The sequence below is a fragment of the Lonchura striata genome, chromosome 5 (assembly GCF_050655825.1).
Source record: "Lonchura striata isolate lonStrDom1 chromosome 5, ASM5065582v1, whole genome shotgun sequence".
In the NCBI taxonomy this organism is placed as follows: Eukaryota; Metazoa; Chordata; class Aves; order Passeriformes; family Estrildidae; genus Lonchura; species Lonchura striata.
The window spans coordinates 32,984,982-33,009,659 of NC_140707.1; the positions used below are offsets into that span (position 1 = coordinate 32,984,982).

General features: G+C 41.1%; 1 protein-coding gene across 3 annotated transcripts in view; it reads left to right on the forward strand.

The window, feature by feature from the left end:
* The first annotated feature begins 814 nt into the window (after window positions 1-814).
* The window catches only part of TTC17 (tetratricopeptide repeat domain 17), a 55,771-nt gene continuing 31,907 nt past the window's right edge, over window positions 815-24,678 (forward strand). For all 3 annotated transcript variants that reach the window (XM_021533219.4, XM_021533221.4, XM_085580223.1), the window contains exons 1-14: window positions 815-1,045; window positions 13,685-13,774; window positions 15,148-15,317; window positions 16,312-16,423; window positions 17,504-17,635; window positions 18,322-18,431; window positions 18,725-18,869; window positions 19,227-19,366; window positions 19,597-19,757; window positions 20,081-20,193; window positions 21,143-21,283; window positions 21,704-21,819; window positions 22,895-23,069; window positions 23,564-23,641. In XM_021533219.4, coding sequence (XP_021388894.2) covers window positions 830-1,045; window positions 13,685-13,774; window positions 15,148-15,317; window positions 16,312-16,423; window positions 17,504-17,635; window positions 18,322-18,431; window positions 18,725-18,869; window positions 19,227-19,366; window positions 19,597-19,757; window positions 20,081-20,193; window positions 21,143-21,283; window positions 21,704-21,819; window positions 22,895-23,069; window positions 23,564-23,641 — 1,899 coding nt within the window. In that variant the 5' untranslated portion in view covers window positions 815-829. The remainder of the gene's footprint in view (window positions 1,046-13,684; window positions 13,775-15,147; window positions 15,318-16,311; window positions 16,424-17,503; window positions 17,636-18,321; window positions 18,432-18,724; window positions 18,870-19,226; window positions 19,367-19,596; window positions 19,758-20,080; window positions 20,194-21,142; window positions 21,284-21,703; window positions 21,820-22,894; window positions 23,070-23,563; window positions 23,642-24,678) is intronic.

A 24,678-nucleotide genomic window follows, 5' to 3' on the forward strand; every position in this document is an offset into this window, starting at 1 on the left:
AAAACTGGCAGCAGTAAGGAACTGTATTTGTGCAATATTTCCTCTAGGCTGATTGAAACCAAATCTGTTAAACCACTGGCACATCATGTTGTAAACTTGTTTTATTTCCACTTAATGAGTTTGAGTTGCAAACCAATGCTGTTTAATAGGCGCTGGGAAGTTTGTTGTTCCCAAAGTGGGACTGCAGAAAGATTGAACGAACATTTGAACATGGCAGCTTTTAGATTTCTCTCTGTACTGGGGAAACAGGCTTCCTCCCACTGCTGGGTTGGTATTTACTGTCAACCAGAACAGGACAAGAAAAGTTCGGGTTTTGCTGTGTAACTGAAAAGCATTAGAAGGGCCTTCAGAGCTCCCTTTATCCAGCTCTGGGAAGGCTGGCATTAACTGTGTGTGCATTGTTGCCGGTACGGCTGGCGTTGCGCTGGGCACAAAGTCGCTCCCTCGAGCTGTCGTGGCAAACGTTCCAGTGCCCCGGACAAAAATGACCTCCTTTAAATGGAAGCGTTCGGCGTGTCGCCACAGGGCGCTTGTTAGCATTTACGGCCGGCCGGGAGCTCGGGCCAGCAGCGCGGCCGTTACCGGCGGCTGCCGGGGCTGCGGAAGGCGCCGTTGGGCGGGCCCGGCTCCCCGCGCGGAGCAGCCGGTGCGCGGTGCTCTAACGGCGCTCCAGGGCCGCGCCCCGCTGCCGTGCCGCCCCTCGGCCCGGGGCTGCTCCGGCACCGAGAGCGCTCCGGCCGGCGGCTCCGGCACCGAGCCGGGCACCGAGCCGGGCCCGCCCCCGGCGCGGCCGCACCGGGCCGAGCGCGCGGCACCGCCCGCTCCCAAAATGGCGGCGGCGGCCGTTCCGCTTCCGGAGGGTGCGAGCAGGCCGGGATTGGGGAAGATGGCGGCGGCTGGAGCGTCCGGGCGGGGCGGGCTGGGGCGGGTGTGGGTCTTCTCCGGCTGGGCCCTGGGCCTGTGCTCGCTGCTGGCCTCGGGGACGCGGCCCGCCGCTGCCACCACCCACTGGGTGGTCACCGAGGACGGGAAGATCCAGCAGCAGGTGAGCGGCCCGAGGGACGCGGGGCGCTGCGCACCCGGCTGCGGAGGCACGGAGAGCCCCTGCCCGCGCCGTCGCTCGCCCGTAGCCCAGGTGTGCCCCGAGCTGCGGGGCACGGCGCTGCTCGGCCCTGCCTCTTCTCGTAGCCTCTTCTCGTAGCCGCTGCAGCAGCCGGCGGCGCTGCCGGTCGCTCCGCGGCCCCGGCACGGGGGGCTCCCGCAGCGAGCTGGCGTCGCTTGTGAAACGTGGCTCGAACCCGCCGGAGCCCCGGGGCGAGGCAGCGGGGAGGGGCGCTCGGTGGGTCGGGGTGAGGCGAGGATGGATTTCGGCTGGAGCTCTGTTCGAAGCAGCGGCGGCTCCTGCCGGGAGCCGCTCCCGGGGAGGCTCCGGCACGAGGCCGGGTCCCGTTCTGGTGGGGAAGCAGCGGCACCGCGGCCCGGCCCAAAACCGGGACCCAGCGGGGCCGGCCCGGCACCCCCGGGCTGCCCGCCGGGGAGAGATGTCAGTGAGTTTGCGATTTTTCACATCCAGCCGCACCCGACCCGGCCGCTTTTCCTTCCTGCTGGAAGTAGGAAAGAAGCGGTGGCGCGTGTGCTCGGGCCAGGAGCGCACGCACGCCCTGGAGGTTTAGTCAGAATGCCTTATTTTGATAGTGGGCTGTGCCTCACATTTACTAAGCGTCTTGAAAGAGTCGATATGTATCTCATAGCCTTTTCTTAGTTGTGTGCTTTCCTCTTTGTTGTAAAGGGAGCAGTACTAGAAACTTACTTTTGTGTCAGGTCTGTCTGTTTCCCTCTGGAGTGGAAGAGCTGATCGCTGTACAAAAGATTGGGGACATGAATGTCCATTATCAGCTTCCGTTTGTGAGGATTTTTAGTCGGGTTTTCATGGCAAAATGCATTGAGGTCCTCAGACAGGTGGAGCAGACTTTTCTCTGCAGGAAACTCCTGCTGACTTTATGGTTCTTGGGCACTTCGGCTGTCTGGGTAGATCCAGGCACTCTAACACCCTCATTAATAATAAATCAATTAATGACACCACTTCCAGTGCTATCTTATCTCTTTTTCTCACTTAACATAGGGGGAAGTAGTGCAAGTATATGATAATGGTCTGGAAGCATCTGTGTATACTATAAAATTTGGGCCAGGTGTTGACTTTGATTATTGCATGAAAGGCAGCTGTGACCTGGAAAAAATCCAATTAGATAGAATGGCTTGAAAATCCTATTAGCTAAATTCATTACTTATTTTAAGGAATGGAATTTCATTATGTCAGCTAACTGAAGGTACAGGTAGAAGCTTCCACTATACCATTGCTATGCATTAGTCTTTTCTATTACAAATGCTTTGTAAGCCGGGAGTATTCGGGTGTTCCCTCTGTCAAGTTCTCAAAGCCTGTAGGTGAGGTGAGAAAATAGTATCTGTGGAACAGCTTCTCTTACTTGCATGGTCAAAATTAATTCAGCCATCTCCAGCAAGGAAATTCCCATTATAAATATGTTATTACTTGGACTATGAGAAGCCAGATTCTTCAATACTTGGAATGTTGTGCTGCAAATTGTCCAGTGAGTTTTTTGTAATTAGGTGTATTTTGGCATCTGTTGCTGTCATGTTCCTGGCTCTCATGAAAATAATATTTAAATTTGTGGTTATTGCTATGGCAAACTCTGCATGGCGCTTCCGAATTTCATTTTTTCCACTTTCTTGTGTCTTGGGGAATCACTGGACAAGTTTTTTAGTGAACTCCAATGTTGTTTGAAGTGCCAAAATGTCGCAGTGGTCCTGTAGTTAACAGGACAGTGACAGTCTCCACCTGTCCAGCAACAGGCAGGAATTGTTGTTCTACTCTCCACTGCACTGGTGCATTCACACCTTGGGTGTTGCATGCAGTTTTGGGAGCCTCAGGATAAGGACATTAAACTCTTAGACTGTGTGCCCTCCCAGAGGAGAGCAACCAGGAGGATGGAAGCTCTCAAGGGTAAGACTTACAAGAAGCAGCTAAGGTCACTGAGCTCCTTTAGCCTAGTTCTGAGGAAACCTCATCCAAGCCTACAACTTCCTCAAGCAGAGCAGTGGAGGGGTAGGTGCTGATCTCCTCTCTCTGGTGACTGGTGAGAGAACATGAGGAAATGGAATGAAGCTGTACCAGGGCAAGTTCAGACTGGACATTAGGAAAAGGTTCTTCAACCAACAGGTTGGTCAGTCACTGGAACAGGCTCCCCAGGGAAGTTGTCACAGCACCAAATATGTCCGAGTTCAGGCAAGAGCCCAGCAGCACTTGGAGGATCCATAAGGGATTTATCAGTTAATTGGCAGAATCACAATATTCCAAAATATTTAAGCTCTCCACCTAATACCAACAACTTATTAACAGGACAAAGGCCTCCAACTCCACTGCAGAGCATTCCTCTGCTTTAGTTCTGCAGAGTATTCTTCGTTGTTACGTATCATGAGAACTAATGGGTCCATTCTGACTTGAGAGACTCTGTGATTCATTGGCAGTGGAAACCTCTGCATGTTATGTGCTCCAGGGCCCTCACCAGCTCAAGTGGGCTTTGCTGGCCCTCAGAGTGGGGACAGGGGCCTTCACATGGTGCCTGGTGGAGGGGCTGATCATGCCCCTTGCCCAGTGGCCTCCAGCCTTGCTGCTGCAGCCCAGGGTGCAGTTGGCTGCCTCAGCTGTGAGGGCTCGCAGCTGCTTCACACCAGTGTTCTCCGCACCAGAGCCCAAATGCCATTTCTGGAAAGTTGTTTTTCATTCAGCCCCAGCCTTTCCTGTTGCATGGGGCTATTTCATCCCATGGGCTTGTGGCTGCTGTTATTGACTTCATGAGACAGGTCCCTGCCAGCCCATTCTCCGCCACCTTGTCTTGCTGCAGCCCTGCAATGGCCATTGCAGATGACACTGAGCTTATGGTTCTTTTTTGTCACCGTCAGTAGTAAAGAGTTGTGTTAGTAACAATTGGTATTGATCCCTGAGGGATGTTGCTGGTGGTCAGCCACTGTTGGACCTTGCTCTGTTCATTGCAATGCCTCCAGCACAGCAGTCTCTAACTAGAAGTGGCTGCTGGTGGCAAAGAGTGGTGATATTAATCAGCTTTTATATTATTTAATTTTGGAAATACTAGCATTCTTAAAGTCTGAAATGCATCTTCAAAGATTACCAGCTTTTTAGAGAGGTACAGGCTTGGTCTTCACATAGTCTACTTCAGTTTATCTGAATAAAGCCTATATAATAAAGAGGTAGGGAAAACTTCATTGGTAGCAAGACCCAGACATTCCTACTGCTAAATGAGCCACTATCAGTGGAAATGCAGATGAGGGCCAGAGACAACTGACTTCCTTGTAGCTTTGAGTTTGCTGCTGTGAGCTTTGTTTTCCTTGTTACCAAGTGTAGAACCTGTGGATGAGGAGCTGACAGCAGGAATCGCAGATCCTGACCTAAATACAAAATATAGTTGCTAGAATGTGTTTGAGGGAAGAAAGGTGAGATTGTTATACGTTATTGACCTAAAATCTCTTAGCTGTTTCTCCTTGGAGTGCAGCAAGGATGCAAGCATTTAATATGAGACTATATTCAAGCATTAACGTGAGATTCACTTTTCTGTGACACAAGACCACAGGTGTACCCTGGCTCAGACTTGATTTCCTAGTGGTAGAAAAACCTGGCAGCAGTGGCAAAATTAACACAGACTGAACAATTTTCCATATATCAGCAAAATCTCATCTAGTAAACAGGAGTACTTGCTAAGTAGGCACTGTTTTTCAAGCTTCTAGTGAGCATTTCTAAATGACAAAACAAATTACTAGCAGTGCATATAACATTTCAGTATCTCAGCCATCAAAAAAAAAAAAAGCCATCAAGTTGTATCTGTTGCTATAGTAGCTGGTTTTGAGATCAAAGGCATCATTCTCTGGATCAGTTCATGTTCTTCTTTTAGTCTGAGTCTACCTTCAAGTGTGTGATCTTGCAAAACCAGAGACTAAGTAATCATCTCTCTTTAATGAGATTATATCTGCTCAGTGCACATGTTTATAAGCCATTTCACAACTCACAGTATAAAGTTCAGGCTAATATATAACTGATTTTAGACAGTGCTTGTCTGCCAGTAGGGAAGCTAGTCTCTCTGCAGAAATACTAGTGTACTTCAAGAGAAGAGAGAAACAGCATAAAGAGAGGACAGACACTTGTCAGATTAAATTCAGTGCAGGATACATCATTCATGGCTTTAACGATGAGGACCAGCTGCTACCATGGCTCAGCAACCTGACAGATGAGAGCAGAGGTGGGGTCTTTCTAGAGATGCCTTGATGGAGGTGATGAAAACTGAGCAAGCTAGTGGGGACTCAAGGGCTGCCTTTTTGTGGACTGCTGTAAATGCTGAAGAAGCTAGGTCAGAATAATTAAACTAAATGAAGCACAGAAACTTTCCAGGCAGATGATCCAAAGCAGGATTGGGAGAGTGTTGTCAGGAGCAAAGAGCCCCTGGCAAGAGTTGGCAGAAAGTTGTTTTCATTTTAATGTGTTGTCACGTGTTTTGAAGTTCTGTGAGAGGTGACCTGGAGAGACAAAGAGTAATGCTGGCTAACTTATTTGGAACTAAGACTACCAGCTGCTCAATGCCTGTGAGATCTGAACTTCCTGCAGTGCTGTAGTGTGCTTCACTCTGGCTTAGTGCAGTAGAGAGGAGAGACAGTACCTACCAGTTGTTCATTTGGCTGCAGACTTGAGTGTGAGTGCACCTCAAGCAGCAGCAAGGCAAGCTGATTCATGGATGGCTTTAGAGTTAGTTAATGCATTACTCTGTCTGGCATCTGAGTGCACATGTATGGTAACAGACAGTGGTTCATGTGCTCAAGAATACAGGAAAAGCAGCCATCCAAACTTAAGGAAAGCTGAAATTCTAGTGCAGCCAAATAAAAAAGACAAAAAACCAACAATGAAAACAAGAAAACAAAAAACCCTACACACTCATACACCAAAAAAATTGTTCATTTCTACTGAGGTGTGTAAGGTGGAGTCATGCTTTCCCCAAAACAGTTGTCAGTCCCTCCTTATGAGGGTGTGCAAAGACATCTGGGCTGGTTGATTTGAATGTTTTGTAGTTTATTAGATGTTATCCTATCCATAGGGTCATGAGCTGAAGCAGAATAGTTCTGAGGCATATGTAAGGTTTTCCTCAAGAAAAGGAAAACTTGTTCTGGTTTAAAACCTCTCTTGGCCACCAGAGCACCATAGGCCTTCATGTGCTATGAAAAATAGTAGTTTAAAAAAAATCTCTTTAAATTTTCTGCCTTTACCTAAGTGTATAAGAAGTTTTTGTACCTGAATGTTTTGTGAATGGCTGAGTTGGTTAATGTCCTTGTCCCAGGTAGGCATTTAGAACTGCACTTGACCAGCACTGCATGCTCCCAGGGGAGAACAGCCTATGTATGTTTGTATCACTGTGAACATTATGACTAGATCTGAACTTATAAAAATAGGCCTTGTGATAGCCCATATGTGGCATCAGAAATGCAAATGTTTCATTCAGTGGAGCAGTGGTAGAGAAGTAGCTTCCACTGCTCTCACCTCAGCAGTCAGAGATTTGCATCTGATGTGGACGAGCTAAGAGGCAGATCCCAAAGACTGCTGAGCTGCAGTTGGGGGCTGTGCCCCTCACAGCTGCCACACTCCAGCAGGTAATCTTATGCCCAGATTTTGACTGCTGACAGAAAAGCTTTAGTGCAAAGATGTCTGGATTTAGCTGAGCATGGTAATACATGCCGAGGCGGTTCAGGCTGTAAGGCCAGAGTGCTCTAGCAGTGGCTCTGACCATGTGTTGGCATGTCCTGCTCATTCCTCAGCTCTGGTTTTCATACAGCCTTTGTCCTCTGGACACTGTGTGTTCCCAGGTCCTGTTTCTCTTAGGATCCCCACGATTTGATTTACTGTTTTTGGTCACCTTTAAAATACGGGTTGGACAATCTGAAAAGATGAAATGAATCCACTGTTTAAAACTGGCTATTCTGTGGTGAGAGTTACACTTTGTGCCTGGAATGCCTTCCCTGTATTGTGAACTTCACAGCTGAAGAGTAGCCTTGGAATTGGCCCAAGCACATGTTGGTATGAAGACCCCACCAAAGCCCAAAAGAGCAAAGTCAGCAAGACTCTGAAATCCGCTGTTACTGCATGCTTTAAAAATACACTGCTGGATAAAGTAATTTCCCTCAAAGTTTAACAGAAAAATGGGTTTTCATGTTGTTCATTTGCTGACGAAGTTACTGATCAGGTTTCATCTTTTTTAGGTATCTTGTAAGTCTAATAATTAGTCTTGCTGTCTGTGTTTTCAATATTAGAACACTTGAAATTTTTAGGATTTGGCGGTGAGCAGACTATCAAGAAACAGTCTGCTTTTATGAAAAAAAGTACTTGCTCATTACAGATATAATCTGAAATGATCTCTCCGTCTCTTGTTTTGATTCAGCTGAGCATATGGCTACTGAAGAATATAAGGCTTACCTGGAATATACTGATTGGGAATTTGTACCCTTAAATATGACTGCCAACACATTGGACACACACTGGAGTGTTCCAAGTAAAGTCTTGTTTCCTTTTGGTGTATTTGGATCTGTTACCTAGGATATTCATAGCTTGTGTGATCTCAGTTGAGCAGAGCTATTCAGTTGTACTGCAACTTTGTTAGGTTTTATTTCTGAAGTGCTACAAGAGTTTAGAATTTGTGTTTTCCCTGTAGCACAGCTAGTAATAATAGCAAAATATCTAGTGCTGTTTGCTAACAGATTCTGCAGCCGTAAGCTTTTAAATGGCTCAATACTTAGAAAAACTCATTTCAACATCATTTTTCTGTGTGAATTTTGTAGCGACAGTCTTGGAACAAGTATCTTCTGACACTGCCTATTCATCATTTGGATGAGTCAAAGAATTTATTTTCCAGTTTTGTAGTTTATCTTGCACTGAAACCTGTACAGATTTTTTTCATGGCTTCCTCAGAAATGCCATGTAGAGTCATGTTGGAGTGTAAAGTATCTCAAGACAGCGAGAATATACCAAAAGACAAGCACCAGTTTTCAGATCCTTGGCTCCCCCTCAAGACTGCAGGACATTCCAGCCTGTTGGAGGAGGAATTGCCTTTATTTTGTACAGTGACAAAACATCCACTGCCTAAAAAACAAATATGGGGAGCCCATTTTTCTGTATGCCATCATTTGATACCATGTGTTTTCAGCTTCTTTCTCTAATAATCTGCCTTCTGCATGTAGTATAATGCTTTTAGGATGTGCAGAGGCACTAACAGCTGTTCTGATTTTGGTGTGCCTGTGCCTCAGTTAACTGTGGGGTTTCCACAGTACTTAAAAAAAAATCTTTACTTAAGAATATTTGACTGAGGCATTTATCGACCTTTATTTAAAAAAAAATTACTTCCTGGTGCAATGTAACTGGATTGTTGGGAAAAATATGCTGGAAGGTTTGGCAAAACTTGCAAGTTTAATTGCTGAGAGACTTTGATATATGGAGGTAACATAGGAGACTCTAAAACTTCAGGGTTTGATTCAACTCAGTGTCTTTTTTCATTACACAAATTCTGTGTATTTCTTGCTGAATCAGGCTCTTGGTGTACTTTGTGACAGGGAATAAATTCGAACTGTGCTTTATAAAGAAACTTTCACCTTTGGGCAAAGTTGAACAGAGAACACTTATTCTAAAAGTGTTTTACTGGCAGGCTTTCTGCAGTGTAACTACAGTAGCTGTCAAAGGTTCAAAGAAAGCTTTTCAGCGCAACTTTTTTTCCCCTGTTTACTGTGTTGGAATTGAAGTCAAATTCTTGCATTTCGAGCACTTCATCTTGCATGTCACTGTTTCAGCACTTTGGAGGAAGAGTAAATGAATGTGGTGCTTTACCATCAACGTTTTAACACTTTGAGTTAAAAATGAGTAAGTTGGACAAAGCATCTGTTCTGGTGCAGGAGTCTCAACTCTCCACACCATGAGGCTGTGTTTGCTGTGTAGGTTGGCATCTGTTCTGTTTCATCCCAGAGGAGCCTTATAGAGAGTTGCTTACATTTTGAAAAACATGATCCAAGTCACAATATCTGTATATTTTTTACTTGTCTGAGTCCCAAATCAGATGACAAGGCACAATAGACTTTGCATGGAGGGGTGAAGGTGGCAAGGGTTTATAAGAGCACAAGCATGACATGAGTCTGAGTGTAACCAGTATCCTCTGAAAGCTGCCTAGAGTCTTGTTGTGGGAAGGAAGGGGCATAATCCAGAGCATCTCTAGATATCCATCATGTATCTTTTATTTGGACTATGGTATTTCTGACTAAAGAATTATTTGACAGGTGAGTGAAACTCTGAGGGCTTTTCCAAATCTTTGGGGTTTGTTGCCTTCTCTTTGAATCTCAATATGCAGCAGAAAATTGTGAGCTATTTTGTGGTTTTATTCAGGGTATAATTTTCTTGGTTTGGCTGCACAGGAAAGCAGGAAGATGCCAGGTGGAACTTGAGCACAAGCAGCATGAGGGAAGTGTGAGCATCCATGTGACAAGCCCTGCAGGGCTTCAAGCGTGTCCTCCTGATTTCAGCACATCCTGCTTCCCACTTATATTTATAACTGCTGCTACTCATATCTGTGCTGTGCAAGTTATGCAGATGTAAACCTTTGTTTGCAGCTTACTCACTGTATTCTTCATGAGGTGTCACTACTGCCCTCAATAGCAAATACAGTATTGGTGCTCTTCATACCTCAGTACGTCAGCTTTGTCTTTTTCCTACTGTAGAAATGGCTGGCACTGTGAAGAAAATGTGTTTGATGTAGGGATGGATGTTGTAAAAACCTGGATAATGAACTGTAAGTCTTCACAGTGTTGCTGACTGGATCTGAGATGAATAAGTTTCAGTTCAAAAGCCATCTGTCTGTCACTACGGAGAAGGGGGTGATGAAGAGCTTACCAGGGGCCCACCAAAGCTGCTTTATCACTCCTCAGCTGCACATGGGAGAGAAAATACAAGAGAAAGCTCAAGAGTTTGGATAAGGACAGGGAGAGATCACTCAGCAGTTACCACCACAGGCAGAACAGACTCAGCTTGAGGAAATCAGCTAATTTGTTACACATCAGATCAGCGTAGGGTAATGAGAAATACAAGCAAATCTTAAAAATACCTTTCCCCAACCCATCTTCTTCTTTCTGGACTTAACCTTATTCCTGATTCCCTACCTCCTTCCCCCGGGTGGTACAGGAGGATGAAGAATGGGTGTTGTAGTCAGTTCACCACAGAGTGATTTTACCACAGCTTCCTCCAAGGAAGAATTCCTTACTGTGCTCCAGTGTGATGTCCTTTCCATAGGAGAAAGTCCTGCATGAACAACTCCAGTTCCTTCTCGTGGGCTGTCACAAACTGTTCCAGCTCAGGGTTTCTCCCACAAGGTGCTATCCTTCAGGAACAGGCTGCTCCGATGTGGGTCCCTGGGAAGGGCCACAGGTCCTGCCAAAAATCCTGCTCCAGTGTGGGCTTCCCAGAGGTTCACAACCTCCTTTGGGTATCCACCTGCTGTGGTGTGAGGTCCCCCCTAGGCTGCACGTGGGTCTCTGCTCCCTGATGGGCTGCAGAGGACAGCCTGCTTCATCGTGCTGTTCACAACAGGCTGCTGGGAAATCTCTGCTCTGGCACCTGGAGCACCTTCTCCACTGACTTTGGTATCTACAGGGCTGTTTATATTGCATATTCTCACGCTTTTTTTGGCCACAATAACTTCTTTTCCCTTCTTAAATGTGTTACAACAGCAGCACTACCACAGTCACTGATGGGCTCAGCCTTGGCCAGCAGCAAATCTGTCTTGGAGCCAGCTGAAGTCTTCAGTGTTGGGGAAGCTTCTGGCAGCTTCTCACAGAAGGCACCCCTTGCCATGCAAACCCAGTGCAGCTACTAAAATTCTGTGTTAGGAGCTTTGTGTTTACACACTGCTAAGGTTAACTTTCTACTGGGCTGAAGGATTCTGCTGTTATTAAAAAGTACTCATTTGCTGGTGACCAACTGAGTCAGATGTGGAAGGGAAAATCTGAAGACTAAAGAAAAATATCCTTCACTGGAATGAGTTTCTGGTAGATTGCCATAACTATGAATTAATTCAGTGATATTGCTGTTTGATTATTGAAACTTTGGTTTCTGCTGCACGATGATAGTTGATGGGAGTGTGGTGCTTACTGCATTGCTTTCCTGTCAACCCACACACACTAGGCTGCTAGTCCCACTCCAAATCTCCAAATTTTCCAATACTAAATTCAGACCTCTCATGAGACTGTCTTACCAAAAGTTAAAAACAGAAGGCGACCCTGAATATCATTCCATTTCTGAATAGATGGTAAGCCAAGATCCTTCATCTTTCAGACTAAGGTTTTCTAATTGGTGATGCCTGCATAACTTTCTCCAAAAATGCCCAGATGCTGTTCATCACTGAAAGTGGAGCTGATAGTTGACTTTTCCCTCAGTGACTGTGTAGAATCATGCAAGTGGCCTTTAGATGTCAGATGAGCAGTGCTATTTTGGAATGGGTGATGAAGTGCTTTAAACACAGTGAAACTTATTTTCTTTGCAAATTAATCTCTCATTCATTTGCACATACTGTAGTAGTTTCTTCAGCAAGTGAGGCATAAACCAGTGCTACATTCAGTGCATAACTCCGTCTTTGTGTGCAGCCAATTCAAAGTGAGGTGGGGCCCATAGGAGGAAATAGGAACTATGGCCATGAATAAAATGCTGTAGACTTCAACTAACAAAATCATTACATTTTTTTGAAATTGTATTTTCTGTTCTTGTCTGCCATCATGGTGAATACTTGATCATCCTTTATTTGCAACAGTTGAATCCAGAATCTCCAAATTCACAGTGTGAAAATGGATTAGTGTCAGTAGCACCTATTATTTTCTATTCATCCGGTGATATAAAAGAATTAATTTGCTAAGGAAGAAAATTAGTTTTTTATATAACTGTTTGGACTGTATAGGCAGCCACTCATCAAAATGGCTTCATACTAAAAGAAGCTTTTGCTTTGGAAAAGAATACTAAGCCAAATTTAGCCAAAACCATTTTGGGGTTTAGTAAAAGGAACAAGTGTTTATATCTCAGAGGACAAGGTCCTTACTCAGTCAAGAATCTTGCAACAAATGTAGACTTCACAGTCAGTAGTCCAAAGGAAGTAGATTTGAGCTTCTTATTTGACTCACAACCAAGAGAGTACAGCCTCAGGTGTAGGCCATTGACAGGGCACATTAGGATGACCAGAAAATATGCTGGAGATGGAGTTCTCTGCAGGAAGAGAGTGTAACAGAAATTTGTCCAAGCTATTTGGAAAGGTGACAAAAAAGGAAGAACTGTAGCCCAGGAGGATCTTCTGCACCTGTATGTATGGCAGACTTTTCCATTTAATTGTAATGTCACCAAATTTGCACAGATGTCATGGCAGTGGACAGCCCATTTAGAGGTATCAGTGCTAACAAATGGGTAAGTGCTCACATCGTCATGCAGCAGCTGGTTCTGTATCCTGAAAGCTTGAATGGAAACTGAGCAGATCCAGGAAAAACATCCTGATGTAGACCATCTAAAAGTCACATTAAAAGTGTGAGATGTTGCTGTCCTTGTCACCTTGTCTGTTAATCCTGTCATCATATATTCCTATTTCCTTGTTTCTGTTCTCATGTTCATTGAATCCTTCATAAATCAATTTAGTTTACTAGTTCAGACAAAACAACCAGGAGTGAGTTACATTCTGTTCTGCTCCTGAGTTTGGGTTAGTTTCCCAGAGATCCTGGTGATCACCGCAGCTGGTGTGCAGCCAAGTGTACTGCTCTCACACTGACACATGGGAGGGAACAGGGCTGCAAGCCTGGAAGTGAGCCTTTGCATCAGCTCAGCTGCTGCTTCACCATCTTCTCCACTGTAGGGACTTTCCCCACCCAGCAAGACAGCAGAGTTTGGCCTGAGGACAGGGCTAGGGTGAAGTGCCATAGCCTGGCTAGGGGCTGATGTGTAACTGCTCTATCTGTGACCTGCCTCTAATGTCCATCATGGAGCTGGGAACTCCTGTGCATAGCTATGGAAGCTGTAGCATGGTCTTCTGTAACAGAGTTTTCAGTCTTCCCCTGCTTCCCTCTTGATTTTGTTCCTTTGCACATTAATCCTGAAGGCAGTAGATGCTAATGGTAGGCCAGTGTGTTAAATTAGTTTCACAGAGGAGTTGAAGCTGAACTACTCTATGCCTTTTGAGGGATGTGGTTGGAGGAATTTTAAAGTAACAAAACAATATAAGTTTCTTTGATTGCATTTTAAGATATTAGGTATTTCAGCAGCAAGTACTCTTAGTTAGTAATGTTTGTTGTGGAAATTTATTTGCCTCTTATGCTTAGGACTTATGTGCCTGATTTAATTCAAATAGGTTTAAAGTTAAAGCATGAGTTGAATTTGACTCTGAAATTACGTTGTTTAAGGTATGGATTTTCATAATGGACATATTATGATTGTTGACTGGACAGAAAACCTCTGAACAGACAAAGTGTGATTGAATGAACATAATTACCTTATTTTAAAATCACTGTAATTAGATTAATATCTTACATGATGGACTGTTAAAATGTCTTGCAGGTGGATTCACCAATGAACTTGAGAAACCCACATGATTTGGTAATACTAATGAGACAAGAAACAACAGTTAACTACCTCAAAGAACTGGAGGTAAAGCATAACATTTAAGTACTAACTAATTCTGAAAATAGAGATTTTTTTTTTCCATATACTTTATAGTAATACTTTAGTAATAGTTTTAGATAGTTTTGTATAGATAATTTTAGTTTTAAAAATAATTTCTTATTGGCAAAGTTCTCCTACAATGAAAGGATGAGAAATTTTTTTAAATCTCAAGAATATTTTGCCTCAAGTTTGCCTAACTGGTCTCCAGTTGTATCATTCCCTGTTGTTAGCCATAAATCTTAACATTTTTAGATAAAGTTACTAGATTCTGTTGTGCTGTATTTCAGAAGAACACAAAGCAAATCATCTGTTTTTCTGCAACCCACTTATTAAAAAGGGGTCTGAGACTACGCTTTTGAAAAGGGCTTTAATGAACTTCAAACTCATAAACTGAAGTTTAAATATAATAGGGATTAGGTAAGCAAACAGCTCACAGCCCTTCTGGCCATGCACCCCTTTCTTGTGCCAGCTTTGGTTTTATCAGATTGGGATAACTAAGTGGAAAGCTAGATGAACACCAGAGGTAGCTTTAGGTGAATGGGTAAAGTAGGAGAAAGGAAAATAAGCAGGACTGCTCCTGGTGTGACTGGCTGATTCAGGCAGTCTTTCTCATCAGAGTATATTTTTTTCTGTGGTGATGGACATTTTAGCTGTGGATAGAATAATACTTGCAAGCTTTTTGGGGCATGGGTCGTGAGTGTGGAAATCACTAATGTCCAACTTGTGGTACACAAATGACTTTCTGGACAAGTTACCTATGGTAGCTTGTAAAATTCTTGTACAAATTGCTACCAGTATATGTACCTCTATTGTTTCACAGTAGCATGTAATCAAATGTGTTTGGGTTTAATTAAAAATGCAGGTTTTCTCATTTCACAGGTATTCATGTACAGTACTATTCACACGTACTCATGTTCAGTTGTACTTAGCATGCTGACTGGTTGATGATGATGATGATTTGTTGCAATGCCTCATGTTATTTCCACAAGGTCTTACAGTGGAAAAAAAGGGGGCCAAATGTGAAAAATTGATTAACTTTTAGCAACCATTTCTTCTTTTCCTAAATGGCCATGGATTTGGAATGCTACTAGCCCACTTTTTAGGCAAACAGAAGAACTAAGGGCTCATTCAAGTTGCATTACCTTTAATGAAAGCATTTATATGCCATCTAAATCCAAAAAAGGCTTACAGATCTTATAAAAGATAACGAAGTATTCCCAAAATTTAAGGAGAATTTTTTAGATTTTTTTCAAATGAACTTTGTTTTAAGGAAAAAGTGGGATTGGTGAATTGTAATCATTATAGCTTTTGCTTTCATTGCTGTTATATGCTTGTATTTCCTTTTTTTTTCCCTACAGAAACAGTTAGTTGCTCAAAAGATTCATATAGAGGAAAATGAGGACAGAGACACAGGGCTGGAACAAAGACATAATAAAGAAGATCCAGACTGCATTAAAGCAAAGGTGCCTCTGGGGGACCTAGATCTGTATGATGGCACATACATCACCTTAGAGAGCAAAGATATCCGGTAATAAGATGCTTTAATAACGTGCTTTATATCCTAAGATTTTTACTGAATGAAAAGAAATCAACAGTACCTCTAAACACAAGTGAAAAATTACTAGCGCTGACTTCCTTTTTAAATGGCAGGTTTTGTGTTACTGTGGAATAAAATTGAAACAACGTCTGCCGCTAGTTGTGAGTAGGTGCAACATACAAAAACTGTTTCCCCCAAAATACCTATGCTAGCCCTGCCCTGAAACTTTTCCTTTCTCTTCCCATTGTACCACTGTTACTTTGTACTGATACAACCAGACATATGAATTAAAGTGAAATATGTCATGTAGAAGGGAGTTAAATTTGCTTGATTGTGCTTTCAGTGTTTTGAGCTAGTTATTTATTTTAGTGGATACTGTCTTGACTTAAATATGAATGAAATTCTATTGATTACCAAGCTGTTGAACTTTCTGGTCATATTTTGTCCCTGTTTACAAAGTGAAGGATGAGCAGCCAGTGTACTTGACATTCAGCTTCATTGGTAATTCATCTTCAGGAATGACTGTTTTGTTTTAGTTGATTTTTTTATCATATTCACATGAGTACTTCAAGTGGGAAAAGATCAATTTTATCGTCATACACCTTCATTTGGACTTCTCATAGTCTGTATTTGGGATTGGTTTGTTTGTTTCAGTTGAAGAGTCTGCATGCATTGCCATTTGCCTGGCAGATACAACATTAAGCATAGCAGTGATACACTAGGTTGACCCTGACACATTTTGGAGGCTATCCAAATTTTGGTATTTTCGTAAAGCAGACAAATTTATTTACTTTATCCTATAGTCATGACATCCCAGTACAATTGAAATCTGGGAATACAACCGAAATGGGCTAATGTGCCCTAACAGGGGATTTCTGTAATGATTAAATCAGTGTACTCTCTATATCAGCTACCATACTGTCTCTTAGGAGCTTCAGCAGTATTTTAATCTGCAGTCTGCTGTGTTATGTTATTACATCCTCAGCCCTGAAGACTATATAGACACAAAGACACCAGTGCCTCCAGACCTGCAGCAGCCAGACTGTACAAAAGTTCTAGATCTTCCATACAGCATTCATGCTTTTCAGCACTTACGGGTAAGTGAGCAAATGCAAGTATTTTTCCCCATTTGGAAGAGAAATAGAAAACTCCTACTGGCAGTTCTCACTCAAGATTGAAAGGCATTATAATCTTCCAAGACTGCTTCACACTTTTTTAAAACTACAGTTGGGCCCTGATTAAAGTACCTATGTAACAGAGGTTATACATGTTCCATCAAGTATACAGTTTCTCATTTTTTATTTTTTTTTCTTTTTTTAGGAAAATGGAGTCTGTTGTTTTCATAACACATTTCATTAGCAAATTGGTAGCTTTCATTGGGACTTCTACTGACTTGTCAATTATCTCAGTTGAAATTTGGAGAATGCTGAACAGGGTCATTAAAATGGATGAAGATTCAGAATCAAAAAATTGTTTGCAGTTTTGTTGGTAGCTCCTAACAAACCTGAATGTCTGTTTAGTATCTGAATGCCAAGCCCTAGCCAAGAAGATGAGATAATTGTTCCCTACTAGTACAAAGTTCAGCTGCTTTAAAAATGTCACAGTGGAAGAGTGGTAGGAAAACTGGTTTTGTCAACAACATTATATGAGCAGATTTTCTGATGCGGATGCAGCTTTAGTGCTTTTATCTTGATATTTGTTTTATTGCAAATCTTTTCATCAACAAATAAGGATTTTCTTACAGCTAAACACTAAGTGGAGTTTTTTTAGCTCTGTTCCTGGGTCTGGATATATTTTTGAAATGAGCATGTCTATGCTTGGGGAAGGAAGAAAGAGGAGAGGTGTAGGGATACTTTCACTGTGTGAATGTAACCTGACAACCCTGATTTAAGTGCTTCAGTGGTCATTAGTGAAATTGGTAACTACCAGAACTGAGTGTTTCCCCTGTAGAACTCACAAGTGGAGGCTGCTTTTGGCTACTTCTAGTGTTTTCCCATCTGCAATATTACATATTATTTATCTGTCAGTGGTGAAATTGTTCTATCAATTCCCAGAGATCTTGAAAGGAAGATAAGATTGTAAAATAACCAAGCCATACATTTTCCTGGAGTCATGTTTTTGTTTCTATTTCTTTATCTTAAGTGTTAGCAAATACCTGTATTCAATTTTTATTTCAGGGTGTTCAAGAAAGGGTTAATCTTTCTGCACCCCTGTTGCCTAAAGAAGATCCAATCTTCACATACTTATCACGGAGACTGGGAAGAAGTATAGAGGAAATCGGTCACCGTATTTATGATGGGCTCATGAAGGTATGAAACTGTAATCTTGCTGGATGCACAAAAAAGAGTGCTGGAAATGTCTCACAAGTTTAGCTACACCTCGTACAGGCAGATCCAGTTTTGCACATGTATTTTTGGTTTACAGTTCAGTTTCAAAAGGCAAACAGACCATTTTCTGATGGGCAAGTAGAAGCAGGAGAAGGTGTCAGCAAAGCCAGTAAATACATAGTTACTGTCATCTTTAAGGATTTTTGTAGTTATGTTGCCTAGCAAGCCACATTTGTTGCTTTGTCAAGGTAATAAGAGTTTTTAAACAAAAAATACAGGTACTTGAAAAGCAAAGAAGAAACAACAGTACTTAAATATGTATGTTTTCATTAAGTATCTTCCTGCAAAATCTAGGAGCCTTCATTGAACTCCAGCTATGATGCTGATGCTTAAACTACTGTCGCCTCTCATTTCAACTCATTTTGTATTTTTACCTGCCTGAAATGTAGAAATTCTGTTTCTTTAACACATTAGTATGCTAGTTAAGTGTTCCTAAACATTGACAACTTTTGCCAAATGGCAGCTTTCCAGTAGAAGAGGATAGCTTAGAGCAGCTGAGCACTAAAGTTGATGCTCAGCTTTTCATCCTATAGTAATTAAAGCCCTGATTAACATTTTAGTTCATGTGTTACTAGTTAGTACAGTTCATGTGTTTCTCTTTACTGCAGAACTCTTCTTCCTGGGTACTCTATAACATGGCTTCTTTTTACTGGCGAATAAAGAATGAGCCATACCAAGTAGTAGAATGTGCCATGCGTGCCCTTCATTTTTCTTCAAGGTAAGAACTGCTAATAAGGATTTCTTCTCAGATTATTTTCTAGTTATCCTAGTTAGTAAACAGGTTTTGGTTTCTAAGATGGTATAATAAGGAATAATATGTGTAACTTGTTCTTGGTTCTCTATGTGCTATACTAGGCATATAAATAGTTGAGATGTTTTTCTAGCAAGTGATATGTTTTAATGTGTGACTGGCAAATTAATGTATCCTTGTGCGTGATTCTTACACAGTCTTACCTTCCTTTAATGTTAGTTTGTAATTTTTTCCCTTTTTATTTTCTTTTATTCTTTTAGGCAAAATAAAGACATTGCACTGGTAAATTTGGCAAATATTTTGCACCGGGCTCACTTCTCTGCAGATGCAGCTATTGTGGTTCATGCAGCTCTGGATTACAGTGACTTCTTTACCAGCTATTACACTTTAGGAAATATATACGCAGTAAATACAATCTTTATTTTCCAATACTTAAAGAAAATTAAATATTACTTAATCTTTTAGGGTTGACTTACAATGGTTTACTGTTTTACAGTGTGTCTTGTGCTCCACATGCATCTCATGCTTAATGCTTAAGATTCTGTCAAGATACTTTTATTCAAAAGTCTGTCTATTAGCAAAGGCTTTTATATGCACCTGGAAATAAATTCCAGTAAAATTCTTCTGCAGCCTTTCTTTAATAGATGTAGTGGTTTGAGTGTCAGGAATGACAGGCTGCTTGTTATCATAAATTAAAATTTAAGTTAATGGCTTCTTTAAAATCTGCACAATGACTAATTCTCTCTCTTGGTCATTCTTCAGATGCTTGGAGAGTACAACCACTCAGTCCTATGTTATGATCATGCTCTACAGGCCAAACCAGGGTTTGAGCAAGCTGTAAAAAGGAAGCATGCTGTCCTGTGTCAGCAAAAACTTGAGCAAAAATTGGAAGCCCAACATAGGTAACTAAAATATCCTGGTGGCAATGCATATAATCTGACTTCTGTAGTTCTGTTGCAGCAGTTACATTTCAAGAAGAATTGTTTTTAAATTTCTGTATTTCTTTGATTATACAATAGAATTAAACATATGAAAACTTAAAGAAGCCTAGAGTTAAAAATGTGCAAGAGTGTAGGAAAAGGTGATATTCTAAAAAGCATTCAAAGTAAATCTTCTCTGTTTAATTTCCAAGATCACTTCAGCGAACATTAAATGAATTAAAGGAATATCAAAAGCAGCATGACCATTACCTTAGGCAACAAGATGTTTTAGACAAGTACAAGCTCATCCAGGAAGAACAAATCTTGAGGAACATCATTCATGAGACACAGATGGCAAAAGAAGCTCAATTAGGTACAATTTTTTAGTGTTCATACTCATTAAAGCATTGAAATATGGCACATATTCAGATAAGTGTCAGGATATAACTTCTTCATATATTAAGATGGCCCTGAATGGCTCTTGTGTTTTGCTTATTAAAACAAGGTATTTGCAGTATATTTTAGAACAGAGATTTTTTTTTTTGGAGTCTTTTGAGGTTGGAGTTTCCTCTGTGCTGATGGAGTAAATAAAAAGGATGGACCAAACTGGGGGCAGAGAGGTTGACTGTGTGCTGTCTTTTTTCTTTTAAGAAACCACACTTTTGTAGTATAAAAAAAATATTTTCTGCTCTGCAGGGAACCACCAGATTTGCAGATTGGGCAACCAGCAGCATAGCTTGCACTGTCAGTGGGATCAGCCTGTTCGTTATCACCGCGGAGACATTTTCGAAAATGTGGAATATGTTCAGGTTTGTGTGTGAATTGATACCACTGCTTCCAACTGGATCCCATTTGCTTTATTAGCTATATAGTTTCAATGTTTTCAGGGTTGACAAAAGGGTTACATTCTGGTTGTGGTAATCATAGTGAGAAATCTTAGTCTTCCTTTTCCAGAGTGCAAGCTATTTTAATGTGTATTTGTTTTGATACTAATACACACTGAGAGAATGTGAACTGTAGAAATAGAGAGGATTTCTTGTAAAAGGGTTTGTTTTACCTAGAGAAGAGAATTGCTTGAACTCAAAAACTTCATTTTAGTCCAAAGCCTTAGTTTCCTATGATTGCACCAAGAAAATTTGGTACAAGAGTACAAAGAAGTTTTGGAAGCAGGGTGGCTACTAATACTGAAAATCCAGAATGACATGCACCTAAGCAACACCTCTGTTGTGTTAGAACTGCAGATAAGGATTATGATTTCAGTTATTTTGCAATGTGGAGTATGTTCCAAAGTTTTCCCTTAAGTAGTTTAAAAAAATAGGAATAATTATTTTTAATTTTGCTGTTGTCTTCTTATTGTCTTTGATTGGTTTCCCTATTATAGTAATTATAAATTCAGATTATTGAGATAATTCTGAAAGCCATGAGTTTTAGCAGTTCTGACTTGATCTCGAGCTGTGCAATCTAGATAAATAGATTTTGTCACCTATTACAAGTATCTGGTACCTTTCAGCATTTTTCCTTTGATTTGCACTTGTGTTTTCATTGTTGGCTTATTTACAATATGAATATTACGCTTTGATGGTCTGAGTGGATCAAGAGGTTTAAATGCGTTGTTTTTTTTTTTTTCTGCTACCCACATTTCAGGTCATGAGTAAGGCTTAACTACATAAGTGGAGAGGGGAGGAGAAATACCATGGAGAAATTCAACAAGGAATGTACCATCTCCTTTATTAAAATTAGTCTTTCTGTTGTTTCTAGTTTGGTGAAGACTCTTCAACTTCTAGTATGACATCCATGAATCTGGATCTTCATGCAAACCAAAGTGTTCACAGCCAGTCCTTGCAGTCTTCCCCTGTGGCTCGTTCTGTTGTTTCAGTGTGGAGTGTGGAACCCAGCAGAGTGAGTGAAGAGGATAAGCTTTGCCCTTTCACAGAGGAGGGATGAACGTGAATCCTTTCCTTGTTTGTGTGAAACTTCTTAGCATTTGGGCCGCAGTTTTGATGTGTGACAACACTGGAGAATGTAGCATTCCAAATCTCTTCAACATATAAGCATCTGTCTAGTTTCCCATCCTTTGAAACTACTGGAGCACAGAGGGAGTTGTTCTGTAAATATCTGCTGCAAATAAAGCAGTATAGCTAAGTAAAGATAGAAATTTCAACTGCTGATATTAAAAAACATGGAGAAATAATAGTTACAAATATATCAGTTTTGCTTTTTTTTCTTCAGACTCTCCTTTAATATCCCTTTTATTACCTTGATAATTAGAATATTAAAAATGTTGAGAAAATATTTAAAAATAATTCCTTTCCCCCTTAGGACAAACAGCATATTCTTTGGCCTCAGCGGTCAGAATGCATGAAATCTTTCCCCAGAATTCCTGACCCAGAAGAACTGCCAACTTATTTCTTGCCTCCAGAAAACAGGGGATTCAGGTAAGTGTTGATTTTTAAAAGCTGTATTTGTAACTCTTTATTTTATGAGTGAAGAGTATTTTCTTTGTGAAGAGGCTGGATGCAGTTAGTAATCAACAGCACAGAGCTGTTCTAATCTCTTTCTCTGGCCCTTCCACAGAAGGAAGGCATTTTCCTTGATTGTTGTCTTTGCTGTAAGTATTACAGCCAGATCCAGTTTCATGGTGATTCTTCCCCGACTGTTAGTCCAGGGTGAACACATTAAACACAGAATAAGGATTTAAGCACAAGACTGAATGTCTTGTGAACTATATTAACAAAAAAAAAGACCTTGAGAGAGAGAATGAGGTGAGCATCTATTTAATAACTACAGTTAACTCTTGTACATTACATACATCCTATTAGCTTTAGTTATGATGACAGCAAACTATGAAAACAATAAAAAAGGATTTGGAATGGAAAACTCCAACTTGTTCCTTGGGGACAGGCATAGGAAATCATTTTAGTCAATGGAAGAGTCAGTAATATTTGTTATTATATAGGATAAAATAAGTGTGTCTGTACTGCAGTCGCTAACTTACCTAGATCAATGCAGCGTTGTTATACCCTAGTCACTTAAATTATAACAGTGGTAGTAAAAAAGCTGCTTTGTTCTACCTAGTCAGTATGATACTAGTATTCAGCTTGTGTTCAAGGTTCCCATCTAAAAACATCCAGCAACTTCCTTTGGAAAAAAACAGTTTTCATCTTAGAATTTGCCTACCTTTTGATGTTTTTGAAATCAAGTTCTAGTGTAAAAATTCAACTTTTTTATCACTTACCTGTTTAGTCCTAAACTTCATAGAATCCTTATTAGGATAATATGAGAACCTTCTGTTATCTCTACTGCACCATTCATTGTTTTTATTATTCTGTGCTTAAAAAATGGAAAGACCTTATAAATTACTTTTCAAGGGAAAGGGGGTCCTTGAATTCTTCATGTTTGCAGCTCGTGTCTCATAGAAGTCTGCAGTACGAGGCTTAGCAGATTGTTGTATTTCTACATGATGGCATGCAGCACATGCTGTTCATTTGTCTTGGTTCTCCTTATTGATAGAATCCAGCCAATACTGAATATCCCAAGAGATACTGTTGAGCATGGAGAAGCACAGGCACCAGATTGTTCTTCCATTACTGATGCTCGTAATAATGAATCTCTAAACATACTGGTCAAGGAACTAGACACTAATCTAGATTTGAAATTCAGAATGCCAGACGATCAAGCAAGACAAGTAAGAGATGTTTTCTTGTTGGTTCTCTTCTGGTTTAAAATCCTACTTTTTTATTGCCTTAAAAGTGTTATTCAGATCATGAAAGATTTTGATATTTCAAGGTAATTAGTACTTCTGTAAAATGTGGGCAAATTCTTTCTAATAGTAATGAAGAAAGGGTTAACTTGTCTGACTTCCTTCAGATGCTGACCAAAAGCACACAAAATGGGAAATTTAATTTGCTCTTTGAAATCACGTCTTTCTTTTAAATCTTAACAGTCACTTGATGTGATTAATTTCCAAGAGCTACGCATTCTACCAAGCTGGTAACTTGATAGTGCATTCTGGAGACTGGTTGCTTTAAGTGTTATATGTTCACATCTTTTTAGTACAATATATTTATCTTCCCTTTGCTGAAGAGAAGATTTAAGGAAGCAAGTATTGAATGGCCTGTGTAGATCTTGTCTGTAAAATGTATTTAGTAGTTTGGGGAAAAACAAATCTTTGTCTTCCAGATGTTGCAGTCTCGTGTCAACAATGAAACTATTACACTGATGAAGATAGGAGTGTATCTAGATCATGCCATGAAAAAGGTATGTCAATCTGTCCCATGAGATTCTTACTTGAGATTTGTATTTATACTTCTAAAGTAGTCACTGACGCACTAGAAAGGAGTTTATTTGCTGCCTGTAACTGAGACAAAACTAGATTTAAAAGCCATGTTTACATGTTTATAAAAGCAGAAATACATAGAGAAGTATCTAATTTAGCTTAACGTGGATCAAACAGCCCTGTAGTTGCTTGTTCTTGTTGTGAGGATATGGAGCAGCAATATATTAACTAATTCTGGCAGCCATTTGCTTAACTGGTAGAAATAGCTTGGAACTACTCCTCGGTCTGCTGCCCCTGCCTGCATGCCTGCCTTGTGCTTTTCCTCCTCCTTCCCACTACTCTGCTTTTCCCCCTGCTGTCCCTCCAAGGAAACCAACCTCTGTCAATCTTCTGTCAGGATAATTGGCACTCTGGGGCAAAGAATCTACCTCTGTATAGAACCCTGTGGAATGCCACCTCCATCTTGCGTGGGGCCTTTGAGAGGCAAATGACAGGAAGGATTGAGAGCGATGTTGACTCTTTTTGATATGTCAAGCTGATATTTCTCAGTTTAACTTTCTTGTAGAAGTTTTGTCAAGGTATTATATACAGATAGTTTTTTAGTCTAAAATCAGTACCATTTACTATGTGCATCTGTCTTAACCAGGAGAAAAAATGAGCAGTAAGAGTTGATTCCTATTATTATGTTGTTCAGAACAGTCCTATACATGTCTAATGTCTTACTGTGGAGTGCATGAATATTTTGTTTTTAACTGTAGTATTCTGTTGCTGTTATGTTAAAAGCCTGAACTTTTCTGCCTGCTGATGTAAGAACAGTCTAGTGTTTTACCTGTTCTGCTAATGATAAACTGCTTAGAGCAGGAATGCCACAGTTGGTGGGAAAGACAAAATGCTAATAGCTTTCTGTGGATTTAGCTAGGGAGGTCCTTGAGACCTGTGAATGGAGAATAATTCAGTGAGGAGTTTGGAATGTTGTGTATGTGCATTGCAAAACAGGGCTCATTAATAATCTTGAAAT